Below are 24,669 nucleotides of genomic sequence, written 5' to 3'. Positions count from 1 at the left end.
GCTAACTGACCAACTGATCAATGCATTTGCTCTTATCTAGTACGATTAGTTAATTTTACCAACTACTATTATTTTTCATGTCAATTTTCAGATTCTAGACATAAATGGCACGCTGATACGTAGACCCTAAAGATTTCTTGGCTTTAGGATTCTCATTTTCTTTGTAACAACCAATCAATTGAATGATATTCATATTTACAAAATCCAATTAGTAACATACAAATAATATGCTACGCACTTGTCCTAACCCATTTTGAACCATGCCTTCTCTAAACCTAATCTATATGATTCTTAAATTCCTCAACACCGCCCCCCCCAAAAAAAAAAAAAAAAAAAAAAAAAAAAAGCATCACTTGTGAGCAAAGATCTCATATTAGAGAACACAAATGATTGCTTTCTATGTACATATTTAAATCCTAACCAATGAGCTAGTCCGAATTCCTGCCTTCCATCTTGCATTTCTGACTGGATTCATTAGGTACTTCCCATTTGACAAGTAAGCTGACCGCAGTTGAAGAAGCAGGCAAGTCAGTCCTGTGATGTTGTAGAATATTCGAAAAGAAGACGTTTGGAGGGTGCAGATTGTAGCAGCACTCTTAAGCGGCTAGTAAGCTGGTATATTAATGTCCACTGCATTGCCATTTCTGAGTCCTTCATTTGTCTGACGATAGAAGCCTGAAAAGGAAAAGGATTTCATAACATGCAGGAGGAAAACAAGAAATAAATTCTGTTTGTCTATCCCAGCCCCAAAAGTAAGTAGAAAGAATGCCAGAATAACCTGTAGTCGTTTGCCAAGCTGAACTTCTACTTCAGTGCCAAATGATATATTGCTAGCCAGAGACTTGAGAGGATCGACAGTGGGGTCAACAGACAGCAGAGTAGGGATTTGTGGTGCATAAACAAGCCTCCATCTAGCATGCCCAATCTCACCCATCCCCTCTATTCTTGGCATCAAAGTCTCAAGTGTAGCAGTCGCAAGTTTCTTGAGTGCAAGCTGTCCATCACCTTCCAATATCGACTCGGCAAGTTGACTTTCAAAAACTCTAGCAGCCTGCAGGAAAAGAGATATAAGCATTAATTTCTGAGAAAAAAGAGCCTGCTTTTGTGCTATATACCTATTTGATTTTGAATATGACAAGTAATCCATATTCCATAATATTCACATCATTAAGGAAAGAAAGAAAAATGTTAGGAGGAAAGGGTTTCCCTCACAACACAAGCCTCTACAAAGCAGGATATTCATCACCAAAAGAAATATTTGGTAATAAAGACTTGCATAAAAATTTCTCTTCCAGAACTACCATTTACAGGCAGCAAGAAAAGCTTACTGAGAATTCCAAATTGATAACTTCTTATAGTTCTCTGTATTACTGACAAAGCTATTGAAAAAACAAAAAAAAAAAAAAAAACTTCCAAAGACTTGCATAGAAATTGTTCTTGGATCACAACCTGAACGGCTGAACCTGGACAACTAATGGATCAACAGAACAACATCAACATTAACTCCTTGCCTATAAACAGACTGCATTTTATATTTCAATTGCAGGTATAGGACACAATAAGGACCAAAAAAGACATCATTTTGAAGATCCATGCAGAATGTTATCCAATTTAGGGTATATTTGGCCAAGCTTTTGTAAAACAGTTTCTGTTTCCTAGAAGTAGTTTTTTAAAAACTGTTTCTAAAGAAACACTTGTGAGAAACATACTTGTTTGGCCACAAAATTTTAGAAGTGCTTTTTAAGAAATAGAAACAATTTTACATTGTTTGGCCCATTGAATGAAAAAATACCCATTATCTTTCTCACATTTCTCCACCTTTCCCCTGCAAAGCTGCAACTTCAGGCCATTCAATCAATCAATCGAAGCCTTAGTCAAAAAAATATGGACTACTTGCCATTATTTCACTTTTTTTAATCAAACCACCCACCACCACGGCACTGCCACTAATGGATTAATGGATCTTTAATGTCGTTCCTAGTTTGTCACTTGTCCAAGTTCAACCTAGTGACCCATAAAAACCCACCCTAAAAATACCCAAAATTTCATCCGATCCGAAACATCAATCCTCCCATCGTCTCCTTATAAGTGACCAACTTCGCCACCAAAATCTCCACTAGGCTATCGAACAATAAATCTTTGGGGTTTTTAGCAGATGCAGAGCATATTTTTTTTTGGAATTGTGGTCAAATCTATGGAGATGAAGATAAAGGAAAGAGAGTGGCCTTATTTTATGAGGGAATACATGGCCATTTTAACTTTTTTAAGGGCATATTGGTCTGAAAAAAAAATCATTTAATAGCCTAAACTCCTCCCTGAGAAGCTAAATCAAGAAGCTAAAATTACTTTTGCAAATCACACCGTTTGGCCAAGTTTCTCCTTTTCCCACTTAGAAACTCTTCAAGAAACAGGCACTTAAGTGTTCCTAGAATATGCACAGAACTAAGTATACAAAGAATAACATCTAGAGAATACATCTATAGAAGATCTACTACTTCGACAGTGGTCGGAGTTAAAGAAGCAAGAGCTAATCATGCTACAAGGATTTAAGCACATTCACAATTAAGTATACTACAGCCAGAATTTAACCTTCAATTATAAATTTAAGTGGACAATTGAATAAGATTTTATGCATCGTCATCAACTCAATAGGTTTACAACTGGATAGAAACATGTAAATGTACAGATCATCACATCCATTGAAAAAAAAAAAACAAATTAACTGTACAATACATTACCTCAGTAGGAGAAAGAACATCCTGCTCGACAGAGCGTGTAGAGGTTACAACCAATTTTTCGTGCCAATTACTAGCTAGACCCTGAATCCTGAATTGCCACTCTGAACCAACCAAAGCTAGGTCCAATGTCGGATCCAATCCATTATCAGGCTCAAATTTTGCAACATTTAAATGCTCTCTTTTGAGTCTGACCTGGAATTTGAAATGAGTACATGAGCATACACAGCAGCCTGTAGCCAGATAGACATCAAAAAAGGACTGAACTTTACCTGTGTTGCAACAAGATTAACATCACCATTTTCAAATGTAAGAACTCCTTTGGGTTTAATTAGCTTAGGATGTGCAACACCATTCAGTTCTACCTCCCCACTCACAGCAAAATTCAGTATCAGTGGATAGACTATTCTCAATTCGGGTCCAAGAACAAGCTTCAAGTTGATCAATTGTAGATCCACTTGTGGTTGTCTATTTACTTGTTCAGTTTGCTTCCCAACTTCAGTCTGTTTTCCTGCCAATGCTTGAGGTAAATGAGAAAATGAGTATAACATGTTTTAAAAAAAAAACAAAAAGTTATGCCAAGGACAAGTCACAAGGCCTAGGTTTGGCTAATCTTCAGGCTGTAGACTAGGTTGAAGAAAAGAAAAATAAAACAAGAACAAAAATGTGACAACAACAAATCTAATCAAGGTAATAGCTACCTGAGGGTTGCAATTCTTGTAAGAAACTGGAGGTTGAGGTAGCAGGTTCTGAGCCAAAAAACCGTGAAACATATCTTGCAGCAACCATCCGGTTATAAGTGTCCTTTGGGAGCCTTGTTTGATTAGATGGCAACCTATTGAATGGAGCAGCTCCACTACCCTTATCATGTGGTAAATATGCTTCACCATGACTCAATTTTATCTTCCCGGAAATACTAGGTTGCAATATCGATCCAGTTATTTGCAACTGAGTATCAACCTGACCACTATAAGTTGAACCAAAAAGTCAGCCATGAGAGTAGAATCCAAAAGTAGAGAGGTACTAATGTCTATGTAATTACGGAAGTCAATAAAGACTTTTTTCATTGTAGGAAATGTATTAAATAACTAAGTAGGCACAGTGCTTATTAAACCAGCTGACCTTAGATAATTAAAGACAACTAAGGAGGTAACATGTACCTACCTTAATATATTTTTTGCCCTGACTTCCAGATCTTCACATTTCAAGTCAATTTTATCATCAGGGGAAGCTTCAGCTGCGGTAAGGGGAAGGTTCCCTTTGAGCAGTAGCTTTCCTCGTCTGCTTACTCTACTTTCCAAGGAGTTTATGCATAATCTATTAGATTTTACTAGAACTCTACCACCTAAGTTTGTAATAGGTTTGCGAAGTACTGGTGAAGATACGGAAGCCCTGTGGAAAGTTGCAGATCCATCAAGCTCTGGTTGTTCAACAGTACCTCTCACCTAGTTATTGAAACAGATCGCATACATTAGAGATGCAAATTACTAATTGGTCATTTGGTTGCACATTGATATATCTTTGATCACATCAAGTGCAGAAAGAGAAAAGATTCTAGAGAAACCTGAAGCATGATTTCTGCATTTCCATGAAGCCAATCAGCATAGGGAGACAAAGCAGTCAATAACATCATGCCCCCATCTTTTATATCAGCATCAACTCTAACTTCTCCAGCATCTAATAAGTTCCAGTTCAGTCCCCTCAAACTTTCAGCAAGCTGAATATCCCAAACATCTTCATTTCTGTCTCTTGAAGCTTTTTTTTCTGCATCACCATCACTAGACTCTTTGCCTCTGTTCTTAACCCAACCGGGGCTCCAGATTGATTTGCCACCATTAGTAGTTGTATCTTCTTCTTTTGAAACACCATTGTTCACAAAAGTAACTGGAACGCTTCCTTGAACATGAACATGACCATTTTGAACAATAGGTTCAAATTTGGCATTGAACAGGAAACGACTTCCTGAGGTCAAGGAAGCAACTACTTCTGCTCGACCAAGATCTATACCCCCAATAGCACCATCCAGGAGCCTTATTTGTACATCACACTCTGGTTTCAAGAGGTTGCCTCGTAGATCCCCCTCCATATGAAGAATTCCTTTCACTGGTGCTAAAAACTGCCTTAATGACATAATTGCAGCAGTGGTTGAAGATTCAATGACCTGCACAAGCATAGGTACTAGACTAACGGGGAAATTCAGAACTGCAAAATGAAGATTTGTCTTGGGTCCCAACAATGTGCCATCAGCATGAATGGTGGCATTGTCCTTTTGGATAAAAATCTTCTCAAGGCGTAAACCACCATCATTGCTGTATGCACCAATTGCTTGAACATGCTGTGTTTTGTAAGCTCCCCATTCCCATTCATCCCCACGGAAATCAAATTCTGCCTGAAAAGTAATTTAGGTCAGTCACTCGTCAACTGAAAGTCTGAAATACCTCTGAATTCAATTATAACAATGCAGGTATATGTTGAGGATGATGAAGTGCCACAAAATTATACATCAAAATAAACTAAAAAACACCCAGAACCAAACTCCAATTAAGCCATAAACACAAAAGATAAGAGTCAAAGTGCACAGCCTCCAGGTAGAAGAACAATCATACTGCTCTCAACTTGAGAAGTCTAAAGAAAAGGAGTTAAAACCTCCCCCCCCCCCCCCCCAAAAAAAAAAAAAAAAAAAAAAAAAAATTAACTCCCCTTTTTAGTTATTTGAACTTCAGAAGTAGCATATGCGTAAGATAGGATGTACAGAGGTTACCAGTTTTGTTTAACCTTTTACCATCCACAATATGGGACTGTAGATGTTAATAGGCAGGAGGAATAATGTAGCCATTACCAACAAGCAATATGGATTATATCACCTATTGAGGACTTAGGCAGGAGCACCAGTATCCACTGTTTCCTCTTAATAGTCTAGAAGAGAGGGTGTTTCCAGACCCATAAGAAATATTCTTTTTCAAAAAAAGAAAAGTTATGGATCAAGAACATTTTGAGGACAAAATACGCAATGTATGGTTCTTCTATAACCCCCTCTTTAAATGACAAACTTTACACTCATCATAAAAAAAAAAAAAGCATCATATCTTTCCAAATAATATAGCTTATACTATTCTAGCGGCAATGCAAGCCAGAAATAGTAAGTTTAATAGGTTTCAAATGATAATAGTTCAATATGACAGTCACAAATGGCGACAAAAAGAAAGACCTCTCATCTACACTAGAAAACCAGAAAATTCACCCTACGAAATCTATAACAACACTGATGATACCAAACTTCATTGTCAAGTAGCACAGAACAAAACTGTAAATGAAGTTCGGGTATTACAAAAATGAATCAGATATAACCTACCACTGTGTCACCATTGCCGCCGCCACTTGCATCAAGAGATCCATGCCAGTGGCCTTTAAGTTCAGATAAACCTGGTAAACTTATATCTTCAGGGACAACTTCATCAGATGAAGTATATTCCCTTCTTATGACCTGAAAATTAAAATTGGTACTTCATTAGAGTCTGATAGTGAAAGAAAATAAACACGGAAGGAAATTGTGAAACAGAATTTGAGCACAGTATCAAAGAAATTGATGAGAAACATAATTTCATCTACAAACAGTTGCACTATTTTACAGTTGTATAAAACTCAGATTCACCCCAAGCATGCTCCAAAATTAGTACTCCCTCCGTTTTTTTTTTATATGCATCACTTTCCTTTTATGGATGTTTTTTTTTATATGCATCACTTCTATATTTGGTAAAGTTATACTATATTTTATTATTTCTCTCTCTTACTTTAAACCCCACTCAAATTATTTTATCATTTCTCTCTCTTCTATGTCCTCACTTAAATAATAAATTATCTATTCTCTTTCACATACTTTCTCTTTCATGGTCCCCATCATACTTGTATTATAATAATTTATTCACCCACTCACAATATTATATTTATCTCCTAAAATTATGTGCATTCCCAAGTGATGCATATATAAAAAACGGAGGGAGTACTAAAAAAAAAAAAACATGCAACAGTCTGATTTTTACTAATGACTAGTTTTTTTTCAGAAAATTACAAGTTTACCTAGTTGTATATCAAATGACAACCTTGTAATTAAATGGCGTAATTTTGCCCTGTTTATAGGCAAAACTGCTAACACCAGTATTGGTTTGACGGTAAAACTGCTTATGCTATTACCGGTTCTCACCAAACTCACCAAAATATTACAATTTTGCTACTTGCTAAATGAAATATATTTATTTCGGAAATAAACTGGGGTTGTCACGTTATTTGTTTATGAGAAACTGGTGCAAAATTTGAAGAGCCAACTTACCTCAAGCAGTTCTTGGAGACTTCCTGCACTTAAACCCACTGATTGCAAACTTTTCATGAAGAGATCCTGCAAATACATTTTGAAAGGGAAGATATTACTTTGGCTATATTAGTGCTTGTTATATAATTAAGCTTCTACTAGAAAAGCACAAATAATAAACAACATGTGATCATAAAACACACAAGATATACATAATAAAGGAAATAAATTACGAAACAGATTAAAGGGGAAAAAAACTAAATGTGATACTTATGGTTAGAAAGGTGAAACTTAATGAGATAATGTAACAGATAGAGAGGCAAACAGATACTATAGGGGAAAGCATTCAAAGCAACTAGAAAGATGGATCCTGTAATATCAGTATGGTTGCTGAAATCACACATTTAATATAAAAAGATCAGCAACAACTTACACAATGATAGCACAGCACATTAGTTTGATATAGGCATATAGCATTTAATTAAGTCAATCTTGAACAAAGCCAAAGAGCATTCAATCTTTAGGCTCTATAAAAATTAAATAAATAAAAATAAAAACATTGAATGGTTTACCAAAAAAGATTGTATGTAAAAAAAAAAAAAAAAAAAAAAAAAAAAAAAGAGAAAAAAATAAACCATGGAAATGTAGTACAGAGCACAATTATGGACAAAACCATATTCTGAATTTGCCTTGGGTTAGAGTTATAAGATATAACCTTAGATCTAGAGCGAACAGCAGGGTCAGTACTCCGGGAAAGAAGCCTTGCAAGTGGAAGCATTTCTGCAGCTTCAGCTTGAGGAACTTCAAGCCTCACTCTCCATCGACCCATTGATGACATAACACTACCCAAATGCCCAGACATGGCCCTGCTGAAAAAGCCGCCGCTTAGCTCAGGACTAGACTTTCGGTCTCGTGTGCCAGGCAACACATATTCACCTTGAAGCTCATATCGGCTGTAGCTTTGTTCCAAAACAGTTTTCTCAACAGTAATCTAGAAATGACCAGCAAGGCAACAAATCATATAATTAGATAGATTTTATGGTAGTATAAACAGAGAATTAAGACTGAGGCCCCATATGAACTATATTCATTTACATAGTAAAATTCCACATAATAATTACACTGTCCCTAAAACCTTCTGCTTCCCTTGTCCCGAAACAGTTTTCTCAACAGTAATTTAGAATTGACCAGCCAGGCAGTAATTAAGACTGAGGGCCCGTATGATCATTGTTCACTTCCTTGCACAGTAAAATTCCACATTATAAATATACCATCACCTTAGAAATTTCTGCTTCTCTTTGAGCATTTGAAGTTTACATATTTCATTCAGCCCCTTGTACTGACAACATCATGGAAAAGTAGTGGTACAGCCATTTTTAATTGGGAGTATATTTTTGAATAGTTATTGTAGCAAAATAGGCAACAGTATCTTGAATTCTTAATCTCCTTTTCAAAGAAGGTTTTTTTGGAGGAGGGGAGGGGTGGGGAGAGTGTTTGAGTCCTAAGAGTAGGACAGTAGGAGAAAAGGAATGACCAAGTGCTGGAAATCAAGTATATCCATATAGGTGCATAAGTGAATGATTACTTCATGATGTATATGCAGAAACAGCAATGGCTAGCACATGATAAGAGGGAGTAAAAAGGTGCAACACAGGAATCAACACATATAAGTGGTCTTGGAAGCCTTGACGAAGCATAGTCTTATGTCATTAAAATCCTATCTATCAATGAAATTATTGTTTCAAAAGCTCCATTTTGAATAGCCTGTTTATAATGAATTAATGATAATGGTGATGACAATATTACATAGTGCTATTAAAAGATAATAGTACTACGTATTTAAAATGGAATACTATTTCTCCAACTAGTAATTAATGGCAAATTATTTCTTCACAATTGGAAATGTCATGGATAAAAAAAATTATAAAAAAATTATAAAAAAAAAAGGTAATCTTTAAAACCACAAGGATATTATTTTCCAAGTTCCTTTCTCCACGGAAAGTCATTTAATCGCTTGTACAAACATTGCTTGTGTTACCTTGATACTTTAGAACTAACCTTCGTTATTTATATAAGAATCACCAAAAAAAATCTAAAGGGGGAAAAAGAAATAAAACATCAACAAAACAATTATTTCATATTGCGAAGTAGCAAGCTTGTTATTCTAGAGTAAAAAGACATCAGTTTAAGAACTCACAACATCTCCACTCCATCTGACAGCAATGTCCAAGGCTTCACCCAATACTCCACTGAATTTTGGACGTAACATTGACAGCACACCTAATCCCCTCCTCTTTTGAAAATTCAGTTGAACTTCCGCCTGAAGGAAACAAAGGTAAACAATGTACTTCAATAATTAGTATAAGAAGACAAACATAGTCATGAAATAACAAAATAAAAAATAAAAAAAGACCAAAGCTTCTTCTCGTAAAAAGGATCAAGTTGTCTTCTTTTGAGAATAATGTATAGCAGCCAAGTATTTCATATGGTCATACTGACCATCAAATGCTTCTCTTGATTGTGTGTATAATTTAGAGCATGATAGGAATAAGGTAATGGTGACAGATTATACATTCACGTCCCTCATAAATCAAAATTCTTCAAATCAAACATCCCTTTGGCATCCGAAATTCTTTTATCACTCAGAAAACAAAGAGAAAACAGAGAGAACATCTGAAATATGTCATCAATGTCAAGGTAGCTCAGGGTCCAATAGCAACTTTGATTCTTCTTTTTTCTAATTGAAGTAATGTGAATAGCATTACTAGAGGAATATTCTCAAATTGACAGTAGAAGAGAAATATACAAAGTGACCAAATAAACCAGTAACCAGTACCAAAGTTCATAAAGCCAAATATGAAGACAAAATGAAGGGAATTTTTTCCTCGGAAATTAAAAACATGATACAGGGGTTCTTAATAATCTAATTTCAAGGAAGCGACAGTATCAAGCTCATCAGATTAGTGCATGCCAATGATAAATATCAATAAAACAAGCCACAACCATGCCACGTCCAAGTAACATTTTGACACCCAATTTTTTAATCATGTAGATTCATACTATCCTATGATTCAATTTTACCAATTTTATTCTACCCCACTCACAGATCCTAGGTAAATCCCCAATTCTAATAACCAGTCAGGGTTAATGAATAGAATATGTCAGAGTTAGTAAGACCATTCTTTCAATGATGGCTAATCAGTAAGACCATTCTTTCAAGATACAAAAATGAAATTATGCAAACAGAAACACGGAAGAACATAATTTAAATGGATATGAGTTAGGATAAAGGTTCAATCAATGCAAAAAAAATTGCAAACTCTTTTCCAATTAATTCTGAACATAGATTGTATATAAAAAAAAAATGAATCGGTGCAATGCAGGACACAAAGAATGGGAAAGAAAATAGAAAGCGAGCAAAAGACTTCTATGTTCCTATTCTATGGCTTGTTTAGTTATGAAATATACTATCGTAAAAGTCAGCTGTAAAAAGGGAGACAATAACTTACCCTCTGCATGGTTCCTCTGAGTGAAGCAAGCTCTAATTCATCAAGAGGCAAGTGACGAATCTACACAATCACAAATATACAATTGCTTCAATATGTTTAAAAAGTTTGAAAAGAAAGTGCCCAATAGGATACAAAGAACAGAAGCAAAAGAGATGAAGGATATGCCTCTAAATTAGCTGAAAGTTCTGGTTGATAAAAAATATTCGCTTTCAGTTGTCCTTTTTGAAGAGAAAATGAAAACAGTTTTCCTTGTGCTTCTTCAGCTGGGTGATTTAATAGACCTATGATCTCCAGAGAAAGACTTTCATCTGGTCTTCCAGTAGCATCCAGCTGAAATGAAAGAATTTTAAATTGTCAGAAGAGGTCTATTGGTCATCAATTATGAGCCCTGGAATATTACCTTAATGCAACATTAATTTGAATCCCCAAAAAAAAGAAAAGTGCAACCATTATAATGATAAACCATTGTGGCCCATATGTCAAGAGAAAGAAAACATAAGTGCACCATTAATTTGAACATCCAAAAAAGGAAAGCGCAACCACTATAATGAAACAGAGGTAGTATATGGGAATCCCATGCTCAAAACAATTTTCATATTAGGTTCTCGCAAAACTTGAATACAATAAAGAGGCCCAAGAATAGGCAGATTCATCCTGTGTAAGGAAATATAAACGCAAACATCATCACATGAATCCCCCATTTATCCCACCAACCCCTCCCCCACTCCACCCCCACCCCCACCCCCCCCCCCCCCCAAAAAAAAAAAAAAAAAAAGAATTATATCATACTTCCAAACCTTACCTTGATACGGTCACGTGAAAAACTCATATGTCCAGCCAATTGAGGAGCCAGTATCAACTGGTTGAGCTTCAAGCCAGACACTGAAACATCACCTACAAGACAATCCATTTCCTTATCGCTATCATTATCATCAGCAGCAGATTGTTCAGATGTATTTGAAGCACTTGTTACTTGGCCTTGGAACTTGATTCTTCCAGTTGCTTTGAGATTTACAGGCCTTGGAGCATCAAATGGATAGGACGAAATCATACTGAAAAACTCAAAGCCACGCATGCGTAAATCTAATTCCAGTCCTTCCATAATAAAAGCTTTTGCAGTCTTCAAAGCATAGTCTTCATTTAACCAGTTTTCTTCTGGATAATGCATCAGCACTTTTGTATATAAATCAAAAGCAATTGATGAAGAATTAACAGCAATGTAGTCATGGCATATTATGACATCTCCTCGTGCATCAACAAATGAACCCTCAGCTTTAGGTGCGTTCCATTTCACATCAAATCTCCTACAATTACACAGATTGGCACATAAGTACAAATGCAATATGACAGAATATAAACAACAATACCATAATCTTTTGCAGATCCACACCAATTATATCTATTGTCTATAATATAAGTGAACTACCGAAAACTTGGTGTCAAAATTTTGATTTTTTTATTACACCCTTGTTAGCCTTAGTGTCAATTTGTATAAAAGCACCAAAAATAAATAAATGTGGAGATATGCACACAAGCTATCTTCTTTAGGGGAGGGATCCGGTGAGAATTCATACTTATATGAGAACTGATCTATAATTTAGAACATGTGAGTAATAAATTAGAACATACGAGTTAGAATTTAGAACATGTGACTCAAATTAAAATTTTGAACATATGAGTAATAATTTAGAACATCTGTGTGAGTAATATGTTTAGAACATCTGTGTGAGTGATATGTTTAGAACATCTAATTTAAGAATTTGAACAAGTGATTAAAAATTTATAAAATCTGCTTTATGTAATTTTAAACATATGAGTAAAATTTAGAAAATCTGATTTAAGATTATGAACATGTGAATAAAAATTTAGAACAAACTGATATAGAATATAGAAAGTGTGAGTAAAAAATTTAGAACATATGAGTAAAAAAATAGAACATACGCTTTAAAATCTGGAACATATAATTAAAAATCTTAGAACACGCGTTTTAAAAATTAGAACATATAAGTTAAAATTTTGGAACAAGTTATTTAAAATTTATGGTATCAAACTTAACTAATTTATGGTTTAGAACATGTGAGTACTAAATTAGAACATTTGATTTGATTTAGAACACTTAAGGAAAAGTTTAGAACATCATATTTAAAATTTAGAACATACGAGTAAAAATTTAAAACATAAAGAGTGTTCTCACATAAGAAAAATTCTCACGAGAGCCTCCATATATATATATATATATATATATATAGATTAGCAAAGATTATATGGTTAGTAAGTTTTAGGAGTATTGGTTTTAATTAGTTCACTTTCATAGTTTCCAAGACATAACTTTGAACATGAAGTTATTATAAATTATGAAAAGTTGAAACAGCCAACTCCGGCATGTCAGCTTAGTTATCCTCATCAAGCCACTTACTTGATGTCTAGCTTTCCAACTGGTAGACGCTTTATTTTCCCTCAATAACAACATTTTTTATTTTAATGTTATGCGTTTAAAGAAAAACATTGCATATGAATATTGCAAAAATCTTGTATTTCACAGGAAACACAGAATGTATTAGATAAAAAAAAAAAACTAAAGAAAAATATTTTCAAATTTAAATTAATAGTGCATATAATTATTTTTTTTTCAAACTATCATAATTGACTCATCAATATGCAAAGAACATATCTACACACCTTACAATTATCATCTACATAGTAGAAGAAGTTGTCAATAAATTAAAATTTTTAATTTCTTTTTGTTTTTACATTTACAATTGCATACCCTACATTTTTAGACGAGTTGATTGTAATATTAACTTGAGTATTTTATTGAGATATACCAATAGTGATATAGATAAGCAATATTTTGAAGACAATCTGACTTTTCTAAAAAATCATGAATAGGCATACAAAAGTTTGCATAATTGCATATATGCTAATAAAATAAATTCAAGAGATTAGAGTTTTACATTTATAGACAAGAGTTGATTGTAATATTAACTTAAGTATTTTATTGAGATATACCATTAGTGATAGATAAGCAATATTTTAAAGACAATCTGACTTTTCTATAAAATTATGAATAGGCATACAAAATTTTGCATAATTGCATATATGCTAATAAAGTAAATTCAAGAGATTAGAGTTTACGGTTTTAGAAGGGATCCAGAAACTTTAGTCTCGCCCTTCAGTTCCCCTAATTTCATAGGTAGTAGATCCAGAAAACCAGGTAGATATCTGTGCAGAATCTTGTTGAAGGATGAACTTCCAGAAAAATTCACATCCAATGCTGTCTCATCTACCTCGGCCTGTTCTTATGTTTTAATAAAGAAAATTAAAAGATGAGGAAATTCGTAATAAAGCAAACAGCTCAAGTATCAAAGGAACAAAAGTTGGATAGTTCTTGATTCACAATAATAATACAACTAAAACAGGATAATACTGAATCACCCAATCATAAGTTACTTATAGGATGTCAATAAAGCTTGATCACATGAATGGAAAGTTCAACCAACCACCCAATCAACATAATCACTAACTAGCTCTAAAGATTCTAAACAAGTGAGTAAAATAAAGATGCAAGCCTCCAATTGAACTACAAACAAAATCATAATGCAAAATATTGCTATTTCCAGCAATGATAGAAAGTAAAAGTTTCCACAAGAGAATATTCGAATATTAATGAGATGAATTGTGTGAAGAACTAATGCAATTCCACAGACTATTACACATCGGAGCAAACTAAGGATCCTTCTGCCCTCGTTTTCAATATTTTCAATCAAAGACTATCTTTATCTCCGAATTCAATGTTACTTGTGTGTGTGTGGATTGTGGAAGACCAACAAGCTTGAATCTAGTACAACTCAACCAGTTCCTCTCCCTCCATGTACACACACATAGCCAGAGAAAACTTACAATCTCTTTATCCTTCAAACTCCTCTTTAAAACCTTAATAACATCATTTACTTCACTGAGTTAAGCCCTTAAGCCAACTAATTCCAAACAAAGATACACTCACATGCCAAAGATATGGAAAGGAATATAAGACAAGCTCTTACTTCAGAAGGATGTACACAAAAAGACAGCTAAAGTTAAACCATAATTTTTGTTAAAAGTCACTTCATAGTTCACACCTAAAAGTTGTTGTAAATCACTCATCTCAAACAATCAATAGGTCATCCCAAAGAGTCACACAATATCACATAAAAAGTCACGTCATCTATTTATCTCATAGAAGCCTTTCGCTAAAAATAATTGATTAATAATGGATCACATAACTAAAGACTGATAAGAAGGTATCAAATATAGCACCTATCATACACAACCATCGCCCTAATGCTCTATTGAGTCTATTAAGACTCCCGCCTATAGCAAGAAAAAGAATGAGCTCATAAATGGGCGGATAACAGCAATACCCCAGCAAATGCAGATTTTACATTGGAGTCTTGATCAATAAGGCAATTGGCTTATCCACTACTTTAAAAAAAATCAAAAGGCAAAAGATGGATAAGTTTGATATTGGATTAGTCCATTGCATTATAAAGCTGATAAAGTGTCCAATGGTAAATTCAACTTTGTTGAAATTATCTGAAAACTGCAGCTAGTTTGTTTGGTAACTGTATATAATCACTAAACAATACATTACCTCAGGGCAAATCCAGGCATTCCCTGCCCCTCGAATTTCACCGCCATCCACAAGGCTTGCCCGAATTCCGTATAAATCTGCGATCTGTACATAGAAATTTGCAGTCATTTGACTCAATTTAAACTTATTGATGGATAAAGGAAATGACTACACAAGAAAAACACACTTACCTACACATTTGAAAATAGTCAATGAATCAATTATATTCAAGTGATTATCTACTTTGGTTAGTGGGAATTTTATTCCCGTAGAGGATGAATCTTATTAAACTCATGTTTGCCTATGAACAAATAGTTATGACTTATAATAAAGCTAGACTAGATCATCTTAGCAAATCAAACAACGCCAAGATATTACACCCTTTTTAAAACCAAGTAATATATACAAGAATCTATTATATGTTAACAGCTTACACATGTTTAAAGCCTAAAAGATGGACAAATTTAACCTAAAAGAAAAATAATTCTGACACCACTATTTCTCATCTAATGCGCTAACATACACTACCTGATATTTCAACAAGAGCATACATGATTAAAAAAAGTACTGAAATTTCTGACTGACATGCCAGAGAGTCTAACATAGAAACATCAAACTACCACATCACACAGAGCACAATTAAAAATTTAAAATCTAGCAGTTCAAAATATGTCAGTGTTGAAGGTGATATTATCAGTGTTGAAGCAAACATAAACTAACAAATGTGCTGTTTTTAAGATTCACTTACACAATTATCAGTGTTGAAGGTGAAATTAGCTGATAAATAAGAGAAGGGAATATGATCAATTGCAGCTACAGCACCCACATCTTTACTTTTTGCTACTGCTTCAGACGCAGATGATGCATGTATATCAAACACTGAGGGGCCCATCTTTCTTGTGGCCATTCCACTGCCCACAAATATAGGAGCATCCAATGGTCCTTGACAATTGAAGATGGCAGTCACAAATCCAGCTAACTGTAACCAAACAAATTAATTACTTTATCTAAAAGCTAGAAGATCCATGCAAAACAAAAGATGGCAAGAAATATGAGCCAGCAGAAACTAGCAACTGATCACAGATATACTTAATAATGCAGCTAACTATGTGTCAATTCATATATTACCACCATTAACAAAATTAGACTTCTAGGATAAAACCTGATCCCTCACATTTCTTAAATCAATTGTACTATTATAAATATTCTTTTAAACAGGTTATAAGGGTATCAGAACATAACCAATGAACTTCCCTTGCTAGTAAAACCAGTTCTGACCATCCCAGAATACAAAACAGATTTAAAAGAGCAAAAACAATGAAAATATTGAGCCTATAGATTATAAACTGAATGTCTCATGAAAACAGGTGACTATCAAGGCATCAATTACTAAAATAAATCTCCTAGGATAAGTCTACAAAAAATCATAATCAGATACTAGGATTAAAAAACTGAGTTCCATTTATTAAAAAAACAAAAAAAAACAAATAACAGGATGAGTACTTTCTTGGAAAAGCAGGTAATTGCTTCCAAGTTCAAACTGAAACCAAAACCTTTTTTTGTTGTTATTATAAAGTGGAATTTTCTGCTCCTAAATCATCTTCTCAAGAGATTTATGATTCAGTTTTCTGCAGCCCTAGTGCCCACTATACTCCAGAAACCGAAAACCCTAAATCTTAAAGCCAATAATATTTCGACGCTAAAATAACTACTCCATCCATTTTAAAATTTCCACATCAACAACTATCAAGGATGCTATGTGTATAGGTGTCACAGTAAATAGAGAGAGAAGAAAAAAAATAAGAGAAAGAATTATGAAAAAAAAGAGAGAAAATAGGATTGATAGGCAAGAAAAAAAAGGTTGTCTTGAATTCAAATCTTAATTAAAAATATAGAAGCATAAAAACTATTGAGGGTTGAAAAAAGTATAACGTTACACACTTGCACCTATGAAAATTTTCAGCAGAAGTAAGATTAAGCCACCTAAGCTCGGTCTGGTCTGGATTCTGTACGACCATACATGCCAATTCTAATAGAAACCAGCCACCAAAAGCGTATGGACCTTGTCATAGAGCAAGGTCGGATTTAACACCATCACATCACTCACTTCATATGAGAAAGCAGCTGGTTAAAACAAACAGATTTTAACCTTCCATCAGAGACAATCTACTTACTGGAAATAATAAAGGCTTCATCTTGAAAGTTTTCATAAGAGCATTGACTTCAACACAGGGAACCTGCAAAACAAAAGACAACTATCAGAATGCTGGCTGGAAATTAATCGTAACTTACGGCAATAGAGACAGGACATGGTGTAAACAAAAGCTCAAGCATAACGGCAATTTCATGACATACCATCCCAATATAAAGCAAGTTACAATGTTACATACGCATTCTTAATGGCTACACATAGGTAATACTATATCTTATCACTTAGTACCACTTATATTATAATAAATAATGCACATTCAAAATATCTGTGAGCTCTCTGAGCAAGTGAGCAGCATTCCAGGATTACTAGAACAATACCTGGCACATTAGATGAAACTCTCCTTCCTCGGGATTAATGCCAAAATCTCCAGAAGCTTCCAAAGGAACACCCCCAAACCAACCATTTGCATTGTGCAAAAATACACGTTGACCACGAAAGCATAAACTTGCTGACATATCCTGGAAATAACATTGGCAAAATGCAATAATAAATTACATTGCAACAGTGAAATGCATTGGTTTTTTATCATCATTCTAAATAAAAAATAAGGTATACAATTCAACTTAAGAATGAAGTTATTCTATCATAGAATAATGCATAAATTCAAGCAAGCACCCTCTAAAGCAATCATAAAATAAGCAACTTGTAAACCTGTTTAAATGGTATTTAAGTCAGCTTACCTTCTCTAGTTCTAAACTCCAACTCTCCTCAGTGGTGCATAACAAGTTTCCTAAATTATGAAAAGGATTAAGTATCGTGCTTAAATAAAATAACAGAGCCTTGATCCAACTACGCACGCTATAGGTAATTTCTTTAATTTGTTTCCGCATTAAGCATTTAAATTTACAAGTACTTAAAAAACATGTAGAAAATTTTCTCGGAAAAAAGGTTTCTCATCTAATATATTGCAAAACTTGTGAGCCTGAGCCACATCGGATAGGGGTGCTGGGTGGTCTGTGTCTGTCTGCCTACCAATGTTCCTTCTTAACCCAGTCATTAACCCAAATTCTGTGATGAGCTTTGGGAACTATGGGGTAGTGTGTGCTCCTGTGAACTTTTGTGTCTTTCAATATACTTGTGAGAAGACTTCAAGATTTTTATGGTAGTGACCTTGTTGATTTTCCCTCAAAGGATGTTCACTTTACAATGCAAAATTGTGTGTGGATGGTGGCCAAAGTTTCTCTAGGTCAATATATTAAAAAGCTTAAGGCGCGCTAAAGCGAGAGGGGTTCTGCTGCGCATAAGTGTGCTTCTTTGAAGTGAGGTGCACTGTATGAAAATTAAAGTTAAAAAAAAATTGGCTAAAGTTTGCTTCAGATGCGCCTCGAGTGCGCCTTGGTTGCACCCCATGCGCCTAACCACATATGCCTCGCCCAGACCAAGTTAAGTGCTTACCCCCTAGCGCCTTACACCTCAGCGCCTAGGCGCACTTTTTCAAAAACTGCTCCAGGTTGCATCAGAATTTTTGCTCATAAATGGATTAAGTAGTTTCTAATTTGGTGCAAGCCTTCAAATACTCTAAAATTGTGATTTCTGATCACTTCATTATTATTTTATTTAGGAGTCTTGTCCACTTTAATTTAAGCCCTATTCCTTACTTTATCAAGACTAAGTGAATCACTACTTCAGAGTTTTATAAAGCAAGTTTTGGAATTGTGTCAAAAAGCCAAGAATCTCACGATTGAGTCTCAAATTGATTTAGTGTCAGACAACGTGACTAATTATAAGGAACTGTCAGCAAATTATTAAACAAGAAAAGTGAAGAGATAAATTATAAGAAACCAAACAAGGAAAAGTAAGAAAGTGGAAAACAAGAGAAAACAACAGCAGTGTAATAAAAACACAAAAAAAGGAGGGTTTAAAAATAAAATATTAAGAAGTTTTTAAAGAAGGCCAAGAGGAGAGGTAAAAAAAAATTATAATTATAACACAAAGCACTGAGAATTCCGGAGCATAGGATAATATAATTGACAAAAAGACACCCCCTACTGAAGAATTCAAATTCTTAGAGAGAGAGAGAGAGAGAATTTAAAAGAACATACAGAAAACCATGAGGGAGCATCCAATATCTGGAAGGACAACCCAGTGACATCTAGCTGACCATGTAGGTTAGGAAAAGATTCCCCACTCGACATGCAAATGTGTACCTGCAAAAGAGGATTAATTTAAAATGACGGAATATAATGCTTTCAATGCCAAACTAACATGATAATCTGAAAAGGGATCATATACACTATTGTTGCAGTTGGATAGTCGCATGTTTCAATGAGACCTTTTTTTTAAAATGATAAACTTCATTTGACAAAAAATAAAGGGATGATACATTAAAAAGGAACCCCCAATCTTGCAAAACAACAGAAAAGGAACATGTTAGGAAATGCACCAAAACTCCATAAGCAAGAGCCTCAAGAGTAAGCATATCATTCACTCCCATAGAGTAACTAAAGAAGACTCCTGATTCCTGACCATTTGTTTCCTCCCTTTTTGTAGTTTCTATGGATTTCTTTAAATAATTAATGTCTCCCATATGTCACATCTGTTCTTCCTTTGTCTCTTTAATTCATCATGAATCTCTAGACAAGTAAATATTTACATGAACATAGGAGAATACCTTAATATTAAAGATTAGTAGGCCTCATAATAGAGTTACTAGACAATTAGACAGTAAACCTATCAAGTTTTCAATCCATAAGGCCCAGGGAAAAAAATCAAAGATACATATAGCATTTACTTAAACAAATGTTATCGTCAAATAAGCCCATGAAATATTTTTGTCATTACAATTCTATCATACAGGCAAATGCTGTTAAAACCACCAACGTAATAAAAAGGCAGATAAGCACCTCACCACTTGCTCTTCCTTTTGACCATGCAATTGGAATTTCTAGGATTCTTTCAAAAAGCTGTAAAGCAAAAAAAAAAAAAAAAAAAAAAAAAACAAAGTACATAACATCATAAGCATTCATAGCTTTCAAGAATGTTATGTTGGAATAATTCCACAACTTCAAATAAAAATCAGCATATACCTTACCGGAACAAAAAGGTTGGTAACTTTCAGATTGGCATGCCACTTCTGTTCAATAATATCAACAAAAACATCTGTTGATAACCAGCCACCATCATCGATTTCCCTCTCTGATCTCCACATCATACAATTTCCACTAAGTTGCACATGTACTCGGCTATAGTGGTTTTGAAACTTTACATGTCCGTCAACATTCTCCATCACCCTACACAGAAGGAACATAAAGGATAAGATAACAAATTAAGCAGAATTTTTTTACGAGTACCAATGAGAAAGAAAAGGTCTCTCAGCAGATGGATGGCTAGGTACACCTGAAGTATAAACCTCACAAAAAATTGACACCAAGTGTTGCAAATCATGCTTTAAAGAAGATATTTAAAATAAGAGTAAAAGAACATGTACATTGGTCTTTAAGTATGATACACTACAAATCTACAACCCACCAAGATGAAGTGTTCAGACAATTAATGAAAAATTTGAAACAAAATCTGAAAGTATAAAAGCAATCAAACAGAAGTCATTGCAAACATCGTCCTTTTGTATGTCAAGAAACTGCAAGGAATTGTTATTAAGGAGCTAGACCCTTTAGGTAATGCATAATAGTTTTGTTATTAGTAGCTTAGAAAAGAAGTTACAGTATTTGTTGGAGGAAGTTTTCTATTCATATAGCACACTTGAGAGAAAGTTATGATGATTATAGATAAGAATTCTGTTTTGTTTTTGTTTTGTATAAAGGAATATTGCAAGCCATTCGCATGCTTGATGTTAGTATGTTACTAGCTAACACATATAGCAATGTAGCATCAAAAATAAAAAACCAAAAAAAACACTAGATCTAAGTCAAATATTTGGCTTACATCAGAGATGTAGACCATGCCAGATCAGTAGCGCCAACAGATGAAATAAGAATACATCGTAAAGCCCACATACTTAGTAAAAATGTTAGGCAGCTCTAAACAACACTCCTATGACAGGAGCCTTTAAGGCAACCAACAAAATTAAATAAGACGGCGAATGCATAACAGTAACAACGGATTGTATTAGGTACCAAACAATAATGTAAATCTGAAAACCAATGCCAAAAACATTCTGCATAGGCATTCTTGTTCTCCTCTATTGATCTTTGGTTTGTGTGTGTTGGTGCACATGTTCTCTATCTTACCTCTGAATTCTTTGCTACAGCAGACCTATCTCCATTTTGTAACAGGAAGGATTGTATTAGGTACCAAATAGCAATGTAAATCTTATTTGAAAATTCCTTTGACAGATAGTTACTTCATTATCTCACAGATAGAACCCAGAAACTGGATCAAGGACATGCTAGTTTCAAACAACAATTTCCCAAGAAAGCCAACTGTTTATCTTTGACACACTTCAGGGCAAGCATACATGTTCAAAGTAAATGTCAAGAGCATCATACAACAAAAACAATTTTAAACATATAGCCAACTGGAAGCTCGACATCAGAGATAACGAGCACAGAAATGGAAGTGCAACAAAAACATTCATAGTAATATCCTACCAAATAGGCAGATAGTAATTCAGAAATTAGCCATCAATAATTTTAACTGAGAATTGATCTTCTCAAAAGTAAATTAGTCGCACCTGGGTTCTGCGTCCCCGTATCCAAGCAGCATCAAAGTTCCTCCTTTGAAATAAACAGAATCGAGAGTAACTGGTAGTGTCTTATCAATCCTTTCAGTCTCAATATCATCCACTTCTTCAACTAATTCTGTGACAACATCCTCAAATTTATGACCCATGCCATTCTTCAACTCTTGGAATGGACCAGACACAAGATAAGAAAATTTCTCTCCACTGCTTCCTGGAGGTGAGGTGGAGGTTGATTTCAAATTTGGAGGCCAAGCAGGTTGGGAATCATTACCCACAGGTGAAGGTTCTTGACGCACAGTGGCTTGATCAAACGATCCAAGATATCCTTGATCAGAAGACGTGCCTCTGATGGTTTCAAAACTTTGGTGTTGCATTGTGTCTGATCCATCTGATAGGCTTACATCAACACTTTCTGGACCTCTGCTACTCAGATCAGTAGCATCTTTCTTTCCTGCAACATTAACATCAGCAATACATGGTAATTTATCACTGGTTATTTCAGCATCGCCCACTACAAAACTAGATGAATCAGATCCAGCTGTATTTTCAATCTCTTTGTCCAACAGAACTGATGAACGTGGACCCACAGCATGATCTCCTGAATATGAGCTTCTAGCACTGTGAGTTGACAGTTCAGGCGTCCCATAATCAGCATTTTCCTCTCTTTTGGCATCAAGATTATCACTGCAGTTGGTGGCTAGCCTTGTGAATTCATGTGTATTTAAAAGGGAAGTGAATGCCACACCTGAACTAGAAGACTGGGTATAGTCTTCAAGTCCAAGCCTTTGGAAGTACAAAAAAGCAGGAGCAGCACTTCGCTCAAGAATTCTTCTTTTAGCAGCATCACCAGACGCAGAGAGGTCTCTCCCGTTGGTTTTTCTTTTATATTTAGGCATTGTTGGACCAAGCATGATTTGGAAAAGGGACTTTAACCTTGATCTAGGAGCCTTTATGCCAAACGACTTCTCCAAATCATCATGCTTCACATCATATGGAACACCCATATCCATGGAATAATGATCCCTCCGATGCATCCCTTCATCCCCACAGAAGTGTGACTTTTCATTCATCGTTTCTGTTGTACCATTTTTATTTTCCTCAGCATAAACCTCAGCAGAACTAGAGCCATGGTTAGGCACAATGTATCCTGTATCTGCAGCTCGCCTAGCTTCATCATCTCTTTCTCTATCCCACTGAGCACCTGCCTCTTCTCTAGCGGCCCTCCTAGTCCTCGTACGAGAATCAATTCCTTCTTCCGTTGAAGTATGTTTCTGAAAGCTACCTTCAGTATAGGGAATCCCCAACCAAGTAAAATCCTTCTTTTGTGCAACCAACAATGTGGGGTGAGACAAAACAGCATCAATCACAACTTTTCCCCTCCTTAAACTAGAAAAAGGATGAATCCTGACCTTTATTGTGGGAACCTCACCACATGAGAATTCCTGAGAATGAGGCCCAAAAGAAGACGACTCCAATGTAATGCTCAAAGGTGAGATCCGTCGAACCTTACCAAAATCAATGTCACGTTGAATGTATTCACTCAATGCCGAAGAAACAGAAGGCAGCAGCTTCAATTCAACGTATTCCTTAGCCTTAGCTCGGCCATACCACAGCAACAAGCACACCCCAGATATCACCGCGGCAAAAATTGAGCACCGGAAAAGAAGTAGCCCTTCTTGCCATAATGGAGAAAGAGACTTCACCAGCCCTTTCCCTTCCAAAAAACGCTTTTTCACATAATTTACCCTCAATTCATTTCTCGATTCAAGGTCCTCATTCAAAAATTTAGTAATTTTTCCATATATATGGGGAAACCAAACACCATTTGGTGACCAATGATTTTTCTTCCAACATCTGCATTTTGAAGAGCTTGAGCTCCTTCTTTCCGGCAGCCATCGCCGCCTCAAATACACAAGACTACCACCCTTTCTTCCATCTATAGAGCTACAAATGGGTGTCCCAATAAAAGGGGAATGAAGCTTAATGCTCATTCTCTCTCCCTCTCAAAAACATACTCCAATTCATTGATTCACCACTAACAAACCTCACTTATTATCCCCTTTAAACCCAAATTATTGCATAAAACTCATAATAAACCCCAAAATTAGAAATTACCCAAGTTTGTGAACATCAAATTTTGCCCAAACAAATGTCAATTTCAACTTTCTACACTCCAAAGCAAAAACCCATCTCACGCAAAACAAGATTTTTTTTTAGTAAAACAAAACTTACCCAGAAAAACAATACAGAGATTCTGGAAAATTCTGAATTTGGCGGGTAGAATTAAGCCCTTTAACCTGCAAAAAAAAAAAAAAGTATTAATATAAATATAAAACGAAAAATTAGTACAGAAATTATGTAGTGATGAGAGAGAAAATCATAGTTACCTACGATCCTTTGCCCGCTGCTAATTTCTTGCTAGAAAAGAGAGAATAAAAGGGTTTTTGTGTTAAAAATTAAAGCATTTGCCTTGAATTTTAATTTTGGGAGATGAATTTGTTTGGTTGTTCTTCTGAGATTTCTTTCTTCACGTAAGTAAGCGACGAATTATTGTTTTGTTTTGTTCACGAAAATACCATAAAACATTTTTTACCCAGCATAAAATATCATCGAAATATTTGAGGGTCTGATAACGGTAAGCAGGGTAAATTGATAATTT

At 35.0% G+C, this 24,669-nt stretch overlaps 1 protein-coding gene across 2 annotated transcripts; it reads right to left on the bottom strand.

Moving 5' to 3' along the window:
- Positions 1-137: 137 nt before the first annotated feature.
- Positions 138-24,599, bottom strand: LOC110723096. 2 transcript variants are annotated; one of them, XM_021902390.1, is made up of 24 exons: positions 24,398-24,599; positions 22,002-24,307; positions 20,403-20,601; positions 20,215-20,274; positions 19,414-19,518; positions 17,689-17,829; positions 17,334-17,396; positions 15,908-16,138; positions 15,181-15,264; positions 13,686-13,843; positions 11,353-11,854; positions 10,716-10,880; positions 10,551-10,610; positions 9,239-9,361; positions 7,757-8,032; positions 7,063-7,128; positions 6,088-6,219; positions 4,300-5,124; positions 3,900-4,180; positions 3,437-3,702; positions 3,008-3,255; positions 2,739-2,930; positions 779-1,051; positions 138-675 (listed from the first exon to the last, which is right to left on the bottom strand). In XM_021902390.1, the coding sequence occupies exons 2-24, from the start codon at positions 23,999-24,001 to the stop codon at positions 529-531; spliced, it is 6,597 nt and encodes a 2,198-aa protein (XP_021758082.1). In that variant the 5' UTR covers positions 24,002-24,307; positions 24,398-24,599; the 3' UTR covers positions 138-528. The 2 variants fall into 2 exon arrangements, with proteins under 2 accessions (XP_021758082.1, XP_021758083.1); XM_021902391.1 differs by having other exon boundaries at positions 490-675; positions 3,008-3,246.
- Positions 24,600-24,669: the final 70 nt, after the last annotated feature.

The sequence above is a fragment of the Chenopodium quinoa genome, unplaced genomic scaffold, assembly GCF_001683475.1.
Source record: "Chenopodium quinoa cultivar QQ74 unplaced genomic scaffold, ASM168347v1, whole genome shotgun sequence".
Taxonomy (NCBI): Eukaryota; Viridiplantae; Streptophyta; class Magnoliopsida; order Caryophyllales; family Amaranthaceae; genus Chenopodium; species Chenopodium quinoa.
Note: the sequence above shows the minus strand (reverse complement) of the source record. Positions and strands in the feature narration are given on the sequence as shown.